Below are 15875 nucleotides of genomic sequence, written 5' to 3' on the forward strand. Positions count from 1 at the left end.
CCCCCCCCACCTCCAGATTCCCAGGTACATCCTGACGCTGCATGAGCTCCTGGCGCACACCCCTCATGAGCACGTGGAGCGCAACAGCCTAGACTACGCCAAATCCAAACTGGAGGAACTGTCCAGGTGAGCCTGACCTCTGGGCGCCCCACGCCGGTGGCCAGGCCCCAGGTCGGGGCTGAGAATGCCCCTCCAGGAGTTCCAGCCCCAGGTGGCAAAAGCTGGTGTTCAGGTTAGGATTCGGAGGCAGGGGCTCAGCCTACAGCAGTGGGAAGCAGAGACTCCGCAAGCAGACGTTTATGACTCTAGCCCAGGTGGGCACCGGGCAGAATGGCGCGGGTGGTGTGTCCCTGGCACGGAGGGTTTGGAGAAGGACACTCACAGGGGCCCGTTTCCTCTGCCCTCCAGTGGGGCTCTGTCAACCCCATGGCTCCACATGCCCAAGACTCTGGTCTGCAGCCCGCGGTGTCAGTGGGGACACAAGCTGGGGGCCTGCAGTCGGGGCCCGCCACCTGCCCCCTCCCAGTCTCCAAAGCCCAGGAGCGCCCAGGGGAGCCTTCGCTCTGCAAGCGCAGCAGCTGAGGGGCCCAGGTGGAAGAGCAGGCTGTGTTCCCAGGACCCTGGGGGAGAAGGATCGGGTCTCAGGCCAAACCCCTGGGCACCCAGCTGCCCCCCCGCACCCCTGGTGACACCCCGACATGACAGTGGCCAGTGGCAGACGGTGGCCATGGGGGTGGGGAGGAGGCTCAGATTCCAGGGGCATTTTGAAGGTGGAACCAGCAGGAGTCTCTGGCAGGTTAGCTGCAGGAACAGACTGAGTGGGGAAGCAGGTGTTGCAGGGTCCTGGGCTGAGCAGCCAGGAGGGTGGAGGAAAGTGCAGGAGGGGCGGTTTGGAGGGGAGTCCTTCCTGTTTCGTGGACCGGAGCTGGGCAGCTGTGGCAGAGATGGTGGGAGGGAAGCAGGGCATTGGTGTCTGGAGGTCGGGGGTCGTCAGGAGCCTGGTGAGACCACCCCGGGGGGCTCCACGGTGTGGGGGCCGGACGTGGGGGGGGCCCTGTGCCCAGAGACGGGCTGCCGGAAGCTGCGAAGGATGGGCCCGCAGGCTGTGGAGCCCCACAGCAGCCCTGCCGGGGCCCTGAGGGGCTTCCTCCGGCCGACCCGGGGCAGCCGGTCAGGCCACGGCTCCCCCCTGGGCAGAGGGAAGACCGCCAGGGCGGGCAAGGGTGTTAGCGGGGTGTGATTGCAGGCTCACAAAACCTCTGTCCCTTCGAGTCCCAGGGAGCCACATCCTGCGCTCTCTTCCCCAGGGAGGAGGCCTGAGGCACTTGTAAGGCAGTGAGGCTCTCGTCACCGTGGGGCACCCTGTCCCCGTGCACACAGGGGTGCAGGGGGCAGACGTGGGCCGAGGTGCTTGGCCTGAGACCCCGATTCCCATCCCCCAGGGTTGCGCGCATCCGGCCCCATCACCTGCACCTGCCCCAGAGCGCCGCCCTAGTGCACGGAAGGGGGCTTTCCCGTCTCCGCGACATCAGCCCTTCCCCCGCCCTGCCCGGGGCCCCAGGAGAGTTTCTAGGCCCCCTGGCTGTGCTCACAAACACCCACCTCCCTGGGACTGGCTCCCACCCGCCTCTGGGCCTGCCCCTCCGTCCTCCTGACCCCCACCTGCCGGGCTCCCTGAGAACCGGGCAGCACTTCAGCCCCCCGTGTGCATGAGCCCCCAGCTGCGCGTGCAGCCTGGGGACCCCGACTCAGACCCCAGCCCGGGGCTGGCACGGTCTGAGCAGCGGCAGTCCACGCGTGTCTCACGGCAAAACCAGGTTCGCTGCTTCGGAACCACCCCTATTTTCACGAACGACAGCCCTGCTGGGGAGACTCCTCACCCTCTGGAGAAGAGGTGGTTCCCATCCCCTGCGGCTGCTTCCCAAGCCGTGGCTGCTTTCCGGGTCCCACGTCCCTCCCGGAGGCGGGCTGGGGCTGGGCTCTGCGGACAGCATCGCTGGGGTGCCGCGGCCCCACGCCGAAGCCCGGGTCCCACAGCCAGAAGAAACAACAGATAACAATGCTTTCCGAGTTCCGACCGCCGATCACCGCTCTTCACCAAAGCACCTGCCGAGCGCCGGACGTCAGGCCAGGGCATGAAACCCGTTATCTCCCCCACCCCCGTGAAAGCCTCCAGGTGGGGGGGGACCAAGGCCAGTCGCCTCCAGTACTTGCTCGACGTGCTGACTCCCCCAGCGCACACCCAGCCTGACCAGTGTCCCCTCCCGTTGTCCCGGGGTTGAACTGGGTAACGTCCCTGCGGGAACTGCCAGCCCTTAACTCGCGGAATCAGCCCCTCCTGGAGCAGGCGGGGCACTTCCAGCAGACTCCTCGCAAAATTACTTACCACCTTCCCGACCCCTGGAAATCCACGCGCCTCTTCCCCAACACCTCCCCCCACCCCACCGCCAGCGCCGCCAAACGCTTATTTAAAAGCAGGTAGATGGTGCCACCTGCTGGAGATGAGGGGCGTTGCGGCAGTCAGAACAGGACAGAGTTGTCCGTGGGCTCAGATGAGGGACATGCTGTGTCCGGCTTCCCTCCCGGATGTGTGGGAGCCTGTGGATGTAAACTGCAATCAGTCTCTCCCTGAGCCAGCTGGCTTGCCAGCACTCCAAAACTCAGCCGTTCCAGAACCCAAACAGTGTTAAGGAAACAACCGTATAAAGAGCATTCAAGGGGCAGAAACAGCAAGTGCAAAGGCCCTGAGGCAGGGATGAACTTGGTTTGTTCTGTGGATAGAAATAAGGCCAGTAGTGGGATAAGGGGCAGAGTAATGAACAAAGGATGTTTGCTGAGCTCCCATCGTTCTCCCCATTCTGCCATTCGGTTGCACGTGGCTCAGACTCTCAGATCAGACAGACCTGCTTCTCACTGTTAACCTCCATTTCCTTTTTCCTGAAACAAGAACGCCTGCATCCTTGGGTTTCCCGAAGAAGAAAAGGAGACCGTGCCTGCCTGTAGAGTGTCCAGCACACAGCGGGCACTCAATAAATGCGTGTCCTCTCCCCCTTCATGACTGCAGGCCCTGAGAGTCCTCGGGGCCAGGCTTTCCCACTGGGTCTGGCCAGAGGCCTGGCGTCCCCTCCTCCTGCCCCTGACTTATTTCCCGTCCCTGCAGGATAATGCATGACGAAGTGAGCGAGACGGAGAACATCCGGAAAAACCTCGCCATTGAGCGCATGATTATTGAAGGCTGCGAGATCCTGCTGGACACCAGCCAGACTTTCGTGAGACAAGGTAGGCCCCCCCCACCCCCTGGTCCCAGGTGGCCCCTGGGCCCCTCCAAGTGGCATGCCTGCAGAGTGTCCCGAGGCCACTGGAGGGCTGTGGGCATCACATCCACGTACGGGTCCTGTGGGCCTCCACGGCTTCCTTCCCTCCAGAGGTAGACGCGCTTCTTCCCAGATGGTCTGGTGTGTCTGTCGTGCGTCCTAGTAAACGCTGACACGTGTTTTTGGGGAGAGAGTAGGGAGCCGAGGACAACGACAGATACAGACCAGCCCTGGATCACAAGCCTTTCTGGCACAGGCAGTGTGGCTCAGTCCCTCTGTCCTCTGCTCGTCATCCTTGGCCTCTTGGGGAGCCGCATCTGGGAGGCACAGCCCCAGTGAGGGCCAGGGAGGGGGCTGGCTGCCCACGCAGGGCGGCTGGAGCTTCGTGGCACCTGAGGGGTGCCCCGCCCAGAGCCCACGTTCTGTGGGCAGAGGTTTCTGCTTGCAAGCCCCGAGGTCCTTCTGTCCGGCCCTGGGACTCTGACCAGAAGAAAGGCTTGCCAGCCCCTCGTCCAGCCTGGGCAGCTGGCTCTGCACACGTCCTCAACTTGGAGTTTTGCTCTGAGCCCCCGCGTGGCCCCCGTACCCTTCCCCAGCCTCGGTCTGCTTGTCTGAGCTGCACCGGGCCCGTGCTGGAAATGTCCAAAGAATGGCCGCCCCTGGCATGGGCAGCGTCCCCACAGACCTGGAATCTGCTCTGTTCCCCAAGCAGAGTGTTTCCTCCCCTCCCGTGGGGCCGTGCGGGACCTGGAACCGGGCAGGGGGATCCAGAAAGCCCTTTCTCACTCGTTAGTCATGCATCGAGCGCGGACACCTGCCTCGTTCATGCCGGGCCAACGCTGGGCTCCAGGGACACCCCGAGACTAGACCTGCGGGGTCAGGGGGCCATGAGGAGACAGACGCAGGGCAGGGGGTCCAGACAGGGATGGACGCGGGCAGGGGGCAGAGCGGGCGGGGGTGGGAAGGGCTTTCCGGGCTGGGAGTGGCACTCAGGCGCACGGTAACGAGCTGGAGCCAGGCGGCCAAGGAGGGAGGAGGCGCAGGAGGGGGCGTGCCCATGCCTGACCGGGAAGGCCTTGAGTAGGTGGGAAGGACTGCGTGCTGTGTGTGCCAGGGGCGGGGGCCAGCGCAGGGGCGCAGAGGGCTTCGTCCCCAGCACCTGCTCCCAGCACCCGGTGTCCGGGATGGGGCTCAGTCTGGCTCTGCAGCCCACGGGCCGCACCTGATTGGTGATGTCTGCCCGGCGCGGGCCGCGGGGCTGTGCGCGGTGCTGATCCGTCCAGGCTAGCTCCCCACGTGTGCTGTCCCCCACACCCAGCCCAGCCCTGCGTGCCCGCCACACAGGCCCTGCCCTGGAGGGTTCCTGCGCCTGGCAAGGCCCTGGCTGGGGGTTGGGGGCCCTGCCGGGAGCCCTGCTCAGCATGCCTCTGCCATCGGGCTGACGGGGCCGAGGGAGCATCGTCCGGCGTGCGCACCTGCTGCCAGGAACCAGGACTCCCTGGTCCCGGCGTTGGGACCGCCGCAGCTGCCGAGCTGGCCAGAGGTGAACGCAGTCTGGGACTGAGCTCAGGGTCTACCCCCCACCCACAGGCTCCCTCATCCAGGTGCCCCTGTCTGAGAAGGGCAAGATCACCAGGGGCCGCCTGGGGTCTCTGTCCCTGAAGAAGGAGGGTGAGCGGCAGTGTTTCCTGTTCTCCAAGCATCTGATTATCTGCACCAGGGGCTCTGGCGGGAAGCTCCACCTGACCAAGGTAGGGGCCGCTGGGGCTGGGCTTGCGGGGGGCTCGTGGTGGGCACCGCCCTGTCCAGGACCCGTGGGCAGAGACACGGAGTGCACACGCATGCGCTGGTACGATGGGCAGGCTGGAGGGAGCCGGCTGTGGTCGGGTTTTCCGGAGAGATCATGGGAAATGGGAGGGTGAGTGGTGTCGGGACCCCAAGAGAGCCCAGCTGCTGGTGCCAGGGCAGAAGAGCCAGGGGGTCCAGACGAAGCCCTGAGGGTGCACCCGCATGTGTGTGTGCGTGCGCCGCAGTGTGGGAGGGGCCGGGTGAGACAGCTGCTCAGGAGGCGCTCACACCGCCGCTCCCGGGGCCTCCTCCTCCTGTCTAGGCCCCGCGAGCAGGGCGGGGAAGTGCTCACACACAGGGCCAGCCCTCGGCACCTCGCGGCCCCACCTGAGACCCCACACACTCAGCTAACTGGTCCATCCCACAAGGAAAGGGGAACACTTAAACCCGTCAGGGGAGATGCCGTGATCGCGAAGCTGGTTTCCAAGGGCGAGGCTTCTCCATGGCCTCCGGATGAGGGCAGCCCTGCGATTTCCCCAAATGCGGGAAGCTCGACTGCATCATTTGTGGTGGGGGGCAGTGCACTCCAGCTTCCCCCCCACGATGAGATGGTCCAAAAGGGAAAAAGTGAGGGGAATCGGCACCTCAAGCCCCTCCCGCTGCTTCCCAGACCGCAGGGCCTTGGCTCGTGCCGTCGGCTTCTTTCTCCCCTGGAGCACCGCCTTCCTGTCCTCCTGGCTGCTCGAACGGCACGGGGAAAGGTGCACCCTGGGCAGGATCTCCTACTCTCCAGCTTGCGTAACTCGCGGCTCTGAGTTCAGGCTCTGGCCCCCGTCTCTGCCTCCATTCCTTGTCTGCAGACTAGGGGTAACAATCCCCAGCAGGGGCTCTGCGGGGGCGCAGGTGGCGGGCGGCTGGTGCCCGGTTGAGGCGAAGCACGTGGGCCTCTGAGCAGGGCTCCCCTGGAAGCTTGCTTCGGTGGACCTGGCATCTGAACACGCCGCGGCCGAGAAAGGACCGGAAGGTGCCGGAGCGTCAGGCAAACCGTCTTTCCAGACCCTGGATGCCTGGCCCGTAAGCTCCCGAGAGCTGCTACGAGAGCAGGGAGTGCTTTCCTTGTTTATTAGCTCCGGGGTTTCTGCCGCAAGGCTCTGCGCCGGCGGGAACCCGTCCCCCAGGAGGCGGCAGCCAGCGGGGCAGGTCGCGAGGAGACCGAGTCTGAAAACATGTGTTTTTCTGTTTGTGAGTTTTCTCTTGTTTCGGCCGGGGCGGGGGTGTTTGAGCTTCTAAAGCCCCTCAGCATAAAGAACAGGGGAGTGCTGTCCCGACGCCCGCAGGGCCCCCAACTAGAGGTGCCCGCCAAGCCTCGGTTTACCCATCTGCACACGGGAGTGAAGACACCCGTTTCAGGGGGTGCTGTGAGGATTAAGAGAGTGGGTGCAAAGCATGAGTCCAGCGCCTGGGACGCAGTGTGAGCTCGGCGGGTACAGATCGTCGTCACTCTTGCTGCCGCGATGAACTACAACGATCGTGGCCGCGAGCGCGCGTGTGATTACCCGCCCACCTCACGTGCATCCGCCTCCAAGACAACCCGCTGAAACAGATGCTGTTCCTTCCCCGTCTGTAAGAGACGTCTAGAAGCCCGCCCGTGGCAGAGCGGGGCTTTGAACCCAGGCCGGCCGTCTGGCTCCGGGATCTGTGCTCCGAAACCACAGGCTGAAGTCAGGCCGCTTCCCGACGCCCTGGGACACGTCCCAAGATCTAAAACTTCGGCAGGATCTTCGGGAGAAAGAGGCTGTCAGAGCAACGTAGGGCTTTGCAGACCGTCAAGCCGGGGGGCTCGCCGAGGCCGCCGAAGAGCAAAGCGAGAACCCAGGATTTGGGGCTGCCTCTGCGTCCCGGGAGCAGCCTGCCCTGCAAACACCGTGGCCGGGTCTCTGTCGCCATCAGTTCTCACATTACGTGTCCGCGCCGGGTGACAAGTTACCCCCAGACGGAGTGGCTCACGGCAGTCATGGTCTCTCAGATGCCGAGCCGGGCGGCCTGGAGCCCCTCGGCTGGGTGGCAGGGGGTGAGGGTCTCACAGGGTTGCATCCAGGCCCAGGGGCTGCATCAGCCTTCCCGGGGTGGCCTCCCCACGTGGCAGTCGGCTGAACACGTGGTCTGAGGGACACCCAGAGAGCAAGCAGGAGGTGCACGCCATCCGAGAAGCAGGCCACCAGCCCAGCCTGCACTCGAGGGGGAGGAAAGCCGACCTCACCTTTTGAGGGGGTGGAGATCGACATCTTCCACCCCCACAGTCGTGGCCCCTGTTCCTCACGGAACCGGGGTGTCTCACACCCAGGAGAGGCTCCCACACTCGAGGATGGGAGGCGCTTTCCCAGGTGTCCCTCAGAACAGGCAGCCAGCAAGTGACCTGGGCGAGGTCAGGCCTCGAGGCTCTCCCCGACCCCAGCGCTAGCGGCCAGATGACCTCGGGCCAGAGCCCTCCCCCGGATCTCCTCTCCTTACCTGTAAAATCAGAATGGGACCTGTGACGCATCCGGTCAACTGCCCTGTGTCCCAACTGGTAACGCGAAGGTGCAGCCCAGGCTCGGGGGTCCAGCCTGTGCAGACTGCACCCCCTGCCGTAGGTGTCCCTTGACCCTCATTCGGGGGAGCCGTGTGAGACGGTCCCACCTGATCCACCTCCTGGGGTTTCTTACGTGAGGATAATGTCCTTCGACACGAAAACCACAAAGCCCACGGGGAACACGACATGCACACGTGTGCGTATGTGCATGCACAGCTGTAGGGCCGTGTCCCACCCCGATATGCGGGGCTCTGCCCTGCGTGTCCCCGCTGACTGGAGGTGGTCCCTGCTGTCTTTCAGAATGGGGTCATCTCCCTCATCGACTGCACGCTGCTGGAGGACCCAGAGAACACGGAGGAAGACGGTAGGTGTGCGAGCCGCTCATGAGCCTGTGTGCGCCCAGCAGACACCCCCTCGCCCCGGCCCAGTCTTGCTGGGGGGGAGGGAGGGCGCTGAGGTGTGGCGGTCCCGGTCCTGGACACAGTGAGGCCGGCCAGCAGGTGGGAGCCCCCGTCCACCGTCCCGTTGCCCTCCACGCTCCTCGGGCCCGTTCGGTTTGGGGTCTCAGCACCCCCGTGAGCGCCCGTCATTCACGTGTCCGTGGGTCCCACGCACAGTGGCTCCCCTGGGTCATGCAGAAGGGGCCGGGGAGGCACGGCTCTGTCCTCCAGTGGGAGGAGGGGACACACGGGGTGGCAGCCCCAGCAGGGAGGGGGACTCGGTGGGGAGGTGGGGGGCGGGCGAGCTGGTGTGGGGGGTTCTGTGGGAGTTTCTTCCCCGGGCGTCACTGGGGGATGGGTCACTACCGTCTCTTGATTGGGCTGACGTTGGTCCTCACGTCCCTTCTGCTCTGCCCCCCCACCCTCCCCTTGGGGGGACCCCAACAGGACTCTGCATCTTTGCCCTTCCCCAGACTGGGGTGCCTCAGGGCGGGGCTGTGTCTGAACCGCCTCAGATCGGGGGGTCTGCAGGGGGTCCGGGGCCCTGTCCACACTCACACACACATCCCCGGTCAGCCTTTCCTGCCCCTGCCCTGGGAGCCGAGCCATGCTGTCCCCAAGGGCAGGACAAACGTGTAATGCGGTCCACTCGGAGCGCTTGACCTGCTCTAATCTTGGCCGCAGCTGGGCCACGGGAAAGCCCAGACTCAAGCAGAAGGGTCATGTTCCCCACTCGGCGCGCTCGGTCGGTCACAGGCACCCCGCTTCCCAGAGCAACCAGCACCATCCCAACCCTGAGCCGCCACCGGAACAGGGGCTCCCGTGCCCAGCACAGAACCCGAAAACTCTGAGTGTCAGAACTGGAAGGGTGGGGCCCCAGACACTCACATCCACTCTGTACAGGACATGGTCTGCAGCCTGGGGGCGGGGGGCAGGGCCCCCCAGGGTCATATAGCCAGCGACGGCAGAACGGGGTCCCACACCATTCCACCCCACTCGCTGTACCCCCAGTTAATGCGGGCACCCTGGAAGGTACCCATAAACTGTGCTCTTAGTCTCCCGAGAGTGTAAGGAAGTTCTCAGGTTAGGAGTAGTAACAAAAATACCTAGAACGTACTTTGGCTTTGGGAGGCTCGACACTGAGCTGAATGTCCAGTCCGGCCCATAAACAGTGACGATCTGAAGTTCCCCTTCTGGCCCCGTTTCACCTGGGCGTAGTGGGCGAGTCTGGCAGTGAGGCCAGTTCTAGTCCTGGCTTCGCGGCGGCTGCCATGTCTCTGGGATGTCCTCACTCTGGACCTCAGCTGCATGTCGGTGAAATGAGGGCAGAGGCCGACCCCCCAACCCGGGCTCCCCAGCTCTGCCACTGGGATGGCCCCGTGTGCTCGTGAACGACTCCTCAGTCCACGCCTTTGCTCATCTCTGGAGTGGGGGTTCCTCACCGACGGGGGGAGGAGATGTTCTGCAGGGAGCGAGGGGCCGCTGCGGGGCCTTCGCCCACAGGTGACACAGGGAGGGCATCGTTACGATGTTTCCCAGCTCACAAAGGGCCCCGCTCATTCTGCTAACTCCATGTTTTGCAACTGGAAGCCAAAGGATCCAACCAAGACATAGACCACTTGGATTTTAAGATCGGGGTGGAGCCCAAGGATTCCCCGCCTTTCACGGTCATCCTCGTGGCCTCGTCCAGACAGGAGAAGGCGGCGTGGACCAGTGACATCAGCCAGGTGAGCAGGATCACCTGTTCCTGGAAGCATGCGGTCCCGTCATGCCTGAGCTCTTGGGGCCCTGGGGGCAGGGCTCTGATGGAAAAGACGCAGGTGTCCTCCGGGTCCAGCCCCGGCCAAGGCTGAGGCCGGCCGTCCCCTCCCATTGGCAGAGTCTGAGCGGGGAACCCCTTGCACCTGGATCATGCCCTACAGTGATTTTTAAAACTCCAGATTCTGGAGCTCCCCTGGGGTTCTCTACAGACCTCCTAGATGCAAATTTCGGGCACGAAGCCTGGGAATCTGCCATTTAGCACATACGCCCCAGGCCATTGGCACGCACAGAAAAGTCTGAGCACCACCTCCCTAGGATGCTGGGCATCACAGCGTTTGGAGAGACAGGAAGGGCCCTGCAAGGCCTAGCGTCAGCTATGCAGAGAGAAGGCTTGGCCTCTGCCTTTGCACACGCGTTAGGGCGGCGCTCCCCACTGGGAGCAGCACGCACGGGAAGCAGAGACTTCCCAGGGACCGGTGAGCAGACCCAGGGGGCTGTGGGCTTCCGCGGGACCAGGGCAGAGCCTGAGTCTGGAAGAGGCTGTCAGTGGCCCCGGGCTGCGGGACAGGCCTCTCCGGGGTTGGCGCAGGCCTGTCCCCGAAGCGGGGAGCTCGTCCAGGCCATGTGTCTGTGGGCTGCTCTCTGCAGACTGGGCGAGCGTGCTGGGGAGCAAGGGGACAGCAAAGCTGGGGTGCCCCTGTTGGGGGCGGGAGGCCTGGGGCAGAGGCTCCGCTCTATCCAACGGTGGGCCCCCCAGCCCTGGTTTTTATGCCCCACTTCTGGGCTGCCCAGACCGCCCGCTCCCCCGGCCCTCTGGCCTGCCTGCCCATCTGGAAATGCCAGAAGGACGACACAGGTCGGGGGGCGCGTAGCGAGCATCCGCTCTTCCTGCATGCTAGCACCTGCTCTCAAAGCTCCCAGCGCACCCCAGAGAAAACCGGAAACTAGGAAACTGTGCCGACGGCAGCGGGGATCCCCAGCCCTCCCCCGGGATCCCGATGCCTCCGGGGAGCCCTGTCCTCGACCAGGCACCCGGCTTTCCACTGCTGCGGATAGAACAGAGCCGAAGGGAGCCTCAGAGCCGCGGGTTGGAGACGCTGGGCTGGGAAGTGCAAGGAACAGGAGCCGCCCTCTGACCCCATCCCAAAGAACGGGGGGAGGGGGGTCCAGCCTTGACAGGACGCTGGTCCCCAGCAGACCGGGTGGGCTTCCCTGCTGGGCTGGCCCCTCTGCCAGCGCCCCCCAAAACACGTGCCCTCGAAACCAGGACATTGTGAGATGTGCCCGCGGCTAGGAGGCGAAGGCTGGGCGGCAGGGGCCAGGAGAGGGGAAGGACCCCCAGAGATGTACTGTTCGTTTGGGGGCAGTTCTTATTCAAAGCAGAATGTGATTTTGAGTTTTTCCGAGGCTGAGGGAAACGTGGGCCTCTGTGCCCCTAGTCCCAGCAGCCTGGCCTCTCCCAGACGGGGTTTCGAACGTGGAAACCGTCTGCGGCCCCAGAGCGTGGCCGTGGCTGAGAGAGGACCAGGGTGCAGGACCGCGTGCACTTGTGTGCAGGGTCGTGGAGGCTGGTGCCGGCCGCGGTGGACCTGACCTGGCCCTTCCCGCCAGGCCCCAGAGGTCAGCGACAGAGTGGCCGGGTCGGGTGCCCCCGTTTGCCGACAACCCAGCTAGGTAGGCATCATCCGCGCTTCGAAGTTAGGGACAGGAAGGCCCTGGGAGGTCAGGCGAGTCCCCAAAAGGTCGCTGGAGTCGGAGGTGGCCTCCGGTGGGAGTGAAGGGAGGCTGCAGCCGACCTGCCCTTGCCAGGACGATGCTCTGGCGTGAGGACCCCGCGTCAGGCTGGGCCTGCGAGCTGCTCCCTGGGCACAGCTGCTGTGGGGCCCGGGTGGCGGCCGTGGCTCTGACCCTGGGGCCCCCCCTCTCTGCTTCCAGTGTGTGGATAACATCCGGTGCAACGGGCTGATGATGAACGCGTTCGAGGAGAACTCCAAGGTCACCGTGCCGCAGATGATCAAGTAAGTAGTGTCCTACAGCCCGGCGGGCTCGCAACCCGGGGACGGCCACGGCCACGGCCACAGCCTGGCGGGCTCACGACCCAGGGACGGCCGTGGTCACGGCCACAGTGGGGCATTGGACCGCCGGCTGCGGGTCTTCCGGACACGCCGGGCTCCATCTTCGGGGCTTGGGGGCATCTGTGTGCTTGTTTGTTTTAAGTTAACATGTATTTGAATGGGGGCTCCGGCTTCATTTTTGTTGTTTTTAAAACGTGGATTTTTGTGGTCGGTTGTTTAAATGGTAACAGTGAAGCTTGATGCGTTTATTTTAATAACTATTTTTTTTTCCTAATTACAAAATGAGAACAGGCTCCAGGGTCACGGCGTTTGAGCGATCACGGGGGCAGAACGGGGGGGCATCCACTGAGCACGCGGTCGGAGCTCCCAGGTTGCCCCAGGCCTGCTGCCCTCCCCCGCAGCGATGCGCTGTCCTGCCCCTCGCCTCACCCTCCTTCCTGCCCCGTCCGGGCAGCCCATGGGTCTCTGTCCAAACCTCTGACCTCGGAGCCTGCTGATGCCGGGACCCAAATCTCACCCGGGCCGTGCAGCCGCGGACATCTGGGTGCCCCACTGTCTCTGAGGCTCAAGGGTGTGCTCAGGGCAGCGGCGGGTGCATTCTTCAGCCCGGTGCGTGAAGGCGCTGCACCCGGAGCCTTGGTGAGGACAGGGCTGGTGAAGCCAAGGCAGGGTCATGCACACTAGCGGGGTATGGTGCCGCTCCATGAGCGCTGGCAGGATCGGAAGGAAGGCCGGACGTGCAGGTCCCCGGCTCCTGCTCTGTGTGATGGCGGACAAGTCACTTGGTGCTTCTGAGCTCAGGCTTCTCACGGGTAGGTGGGAGGGGATGACACCTCCCTACCAACCTCCTGCATTTGTGTTCTTGTTTGGGGGCAGGAGGAGCTTGCGTCTGTGTTTTTGGTTTCATGTACAAAGAGCTAGCGTCGTTTCTGCGGTTATGGGCGATGCCTACACGACCCATGGGGCAGCTCGCTGAGCGAAGTCCAGCCTGGCGAGGCGCATCCTTGCGCTCCGAGGCGCATCCTGAGGCCCTGTTCCCGAGCGGACCGTGCTGGCCTGAGCCCAGGTGGCGGGAGCGCGAACCTGGCTGAATTCTCTCGGCGGCCCGGGCGTGGCTGCGGGCGCCCCGTCTGTCTTGGATGCGGCGAGGCACAGGGCGGATTTGCTTTAATGAGAAAATTACAGTCACACGTGGAATTAAACGTGTGGCAGGCGCGCGCTCGTTTTCTGCCGAGGACGCATCATCCAGGCGGCAAAAGTGAGCCAGGCGTCACCTGTGAAGGAAAAATAGCAAGTTTTAAGCTATGACGGTGACAGAGAGGAGGGAGCGTCCAAGCCAGAGTGACCGTGCCAAGGACACTCGCCCCCAGGCTCGGGCAGGCGTGGCCATGTGCGGCGTCCTCGGTCTGTGAGAGCCGTGGGGCAACGGCCCCTGGCACGCTGGGGAGGACGCCCCCCAGAGGGGACACCAGAGCCGGCCGTGAAGATGATGGAGGGGAAGGGCGCTCTGGGAGGAGGGAAGGGCGTGAACGAAGGTGCAGAGGCAGGATAGCGCGTGTGCGTTGGGGATGATGATTAGCCCCGTAGGGCGGCAGGACCGGCAGAGCGGAGTGTCGTGGGGGAGGCGACCGGCCTCCGTGTTCACTGCCAGACGAAGGTCCTGGGACAGGAAGGAGCCTGTCAGAGTCCAGTGCATCAGTGCTAAATGCGCAGGAGCAGCCGGGCCGGGCTGGAGTGGGTGTCACACTGGGTTCCACGGCGTCTCTGGCCCCAGCAGCTTCCCCACCCGGCATGCAGGCCCGACCGGCTGGTCCGCCAGCGGAAAGCCCCTGGCCGGCCGCACACCTGTGTCTCCGCTGAGCTGTCCCCGCAGGTGTGCCCGGCCCGGGGCAGAGGGTGAAGGGCCAGCCGGGGTGTCACCAGGCATGAACACTGAGCGTCCCCCGTGCCTAGATCACATCGTGTCCTGAATATCTGGCGCCCACTGGGTCCTCCCTTCCTGTGCACATTCAGCACCGTACCCACTGAGTTTCCGTGTGTCTGCGTGTCCCACACACAGCTGGCTCCCTCGTCCGTCCCGCGTGCAGCTCTCTCTCATTTTTCACTGCGCTGTTGAGATTTCTTACACGATCTGCCTTGTGAACGACGGGGCGGAGGGAGGGCAGGGCTCAGAGAAGGGTAACGTGACGGGCGAAGAGTCGGGGTCTCCACCGGGTGGCGACAGGCGCCCCCAGTTGCCACTCCGACGGGGAGCGTGTGGGCACCGAGGGCCTGGCTGGACGGCCAGTGGGCAGGGGACACTTCCTGTATCAGTGCCCACAAGTCTCTGAGCTCCTGGCCCAGCCCCCACATCAGACGGACCCAGGAGTGGTCTGATTCAGGGTTTGCGGCATGAAGAGGCATGACGTCCCCTGCTGCCTCCTGCCGCGTGTCCGGGAGCTCCGGGGCGTGGACGCGGGTGGACACCGGCGAGAGGAGGATCCGCAGCCATGCAGAGAGCTGAGGACCCTCACCGCTCCTGCCCCAGGCCCCGGGGCGCCATGGCAGTCCCCGCATGTGGCCTCAGGGACGGGGGCTTCGAGGTGGAGCGCCCTCCCGGAAGCCCAGCTGCTCAGCGACGCCCGGAGGCGGGACGTGCTTGGAGCTCCCGTCCCGAAGTGTGGACGAGAGTGAAGAGAGAAGCCGGGCTGAGCCCACAGTCAGGAAGGCTGGCGTCGTTCCCGTGGGGCTGCTGCAGATGCTGCTAATGGACCACGGCGATCTTTCAGGCCGGCCTGCGAGGGAGTCACCGGAATGGGCGCCCCTGTAGCGCACGCTCCCCTTTTACTGACGGAGGCTGAAGTCCAGGCTGGGTTTGCACAGTGGACAGAGGCCCTGTGACCGACAGGGGCGGCCAGTTCAGAACAGAGGAGAAGGGGGACGGGCGGTGTGTCCAGCCTTCTCTACCCATCCAGACGCAGGAGCCCAAAGAGAAGGTACTAGAAGCAAACGGCTGCAGAGGGGCCAGCAGTCCCCGTGAGGATGCCGGGCCCGGGCCGGACACACTGGGGCCCGGGCGCGGGAGGTGTCCACGCTTCCGGGATGGACCGCCGTGCGGGAGCCCCTCAGCCGCAGGCTGGGTGCCGCCAACCGGGAGCGCTCCAGCCTGCAGACGCGTCTTCTCTCTCGTTCTTGTGTCCATCTCCCCTTCCTCTGGAGACTCCCGGCGCCGGTCCCTCTCTGCGTCCCCCGTGGGGCTTACATTTTCCCTCGCTGGCTTAGCCCCTTTGCTGCTGCCGGAGCTGGGACACTTCCTCGGGCGTGCTCGGGGCGTCCCTCCGCTGGCTTCCGAGCGCCCCGGCCGCTGGTTCCACAACCTCATCTTCAGCTTCCAGGAAATCTTTGTGATCTCAGGTGATCGTGTTTTCCTGAGTCACGGTGGACCCACGAAGTCGAGGTTTTGTAAAGCGTCTGTGTCTTATAGCGGAGTTTCCCTGGAAAACGTCATTCCATCTGTTTCTCCAGGAAGGTCCTTCCAACCTGTGGGGTCTTCACGGGCTCTGTGGCTCTTTCCTCATCCTGGAAGGAGTCCCTGCTGCCCTGCCCATTGGAGGCACTCGGTAAAAGTGGTCTCCTTTCCCGGGAACATTTTGAACCCCAGGGACATGTCCGGAGAAGGCCTTGAAAGGGCAGTATCTGTGCTGCTGGACGGGAGGCCCCCCCAGGAGAGCCCGTGACCCCATTTACGACCCGAACGAACAGAGCGCTGCGCCACACACGCCCTGGGTGCCTTTATTAAATGTTTGCAAAAGCCTTGTGAGGTAGACCTTACTCTTTCCAAGTTACAGATCAGGAAAGGGAGCGGAAGTGCCATGTCTAATGACGTAGGGGACTCGGGGTGACAGGTGTCCTTCAGAACCGTGTATTCCAACCCCCAGCCTCGCGT

The 15875-nt window shown here is 64.3% G+C and overlaps 1 protein-coding gene and 1 non-coding gene across 2 annotated transcripts in view; both read left to right on the top strand.

Annotated features, from left to right (window-relative positions):
* The window catches only part of RASGRF1 (Ras protein specific guanine nucleotide releasing factor 1), a 101872-nt gene that overhangs the window by 55096 nt on the left and 30901 nt on the right, over window positions 1–15875 (top strand). Inside the window, exons 9-14 of the mRNA XM_044918143.1 lie at window positions 17–126; window positions 3161–3279; window positions 4905–5065; window positions 7975–8038; window positions 9705–9841; window positions 11811–11893. Coding sequence (XP_044774078.1) covers window positions 17–126; window positions 3161–3279; window positions 4905–5065; window positions 7975–8038; window positions 9705–9841; window positions 11811–11893 — 674 coding nt within the window. The remainder of the gene's footprint in view (window positions 1–16; window positions 127–3160; window positions 3280–4904; window positions 5066–7974; window positions 8039–9704; window positions 9842–11810; window positions 11894–15875) is intronic.
* LOC123325953 lies at window positions 5540–5702 on the top strand. Its single transcript, XR_006540786.1, has one exon. It is a non-coding gene; the product is annotated as a U1 spliceosomal RNA (small nuclear RNA).

The sequence above is a fragment of the Neomonachus schauinslandi genome, chromosome 9, assembly GCF_002201575.2.
Source record: "Neomonachus schauinslandi chromosome 9, ASM220157v2, whole genome shotgun sequence".
In the NCBI taxonomy this organism is placed as follows: domain Eukaryota; kingdom Metazoa; phylum Chordata; class Mammalia; order Carnivora; family Phocidae; genus Neomonachus; species Neomonachus schauinslandi.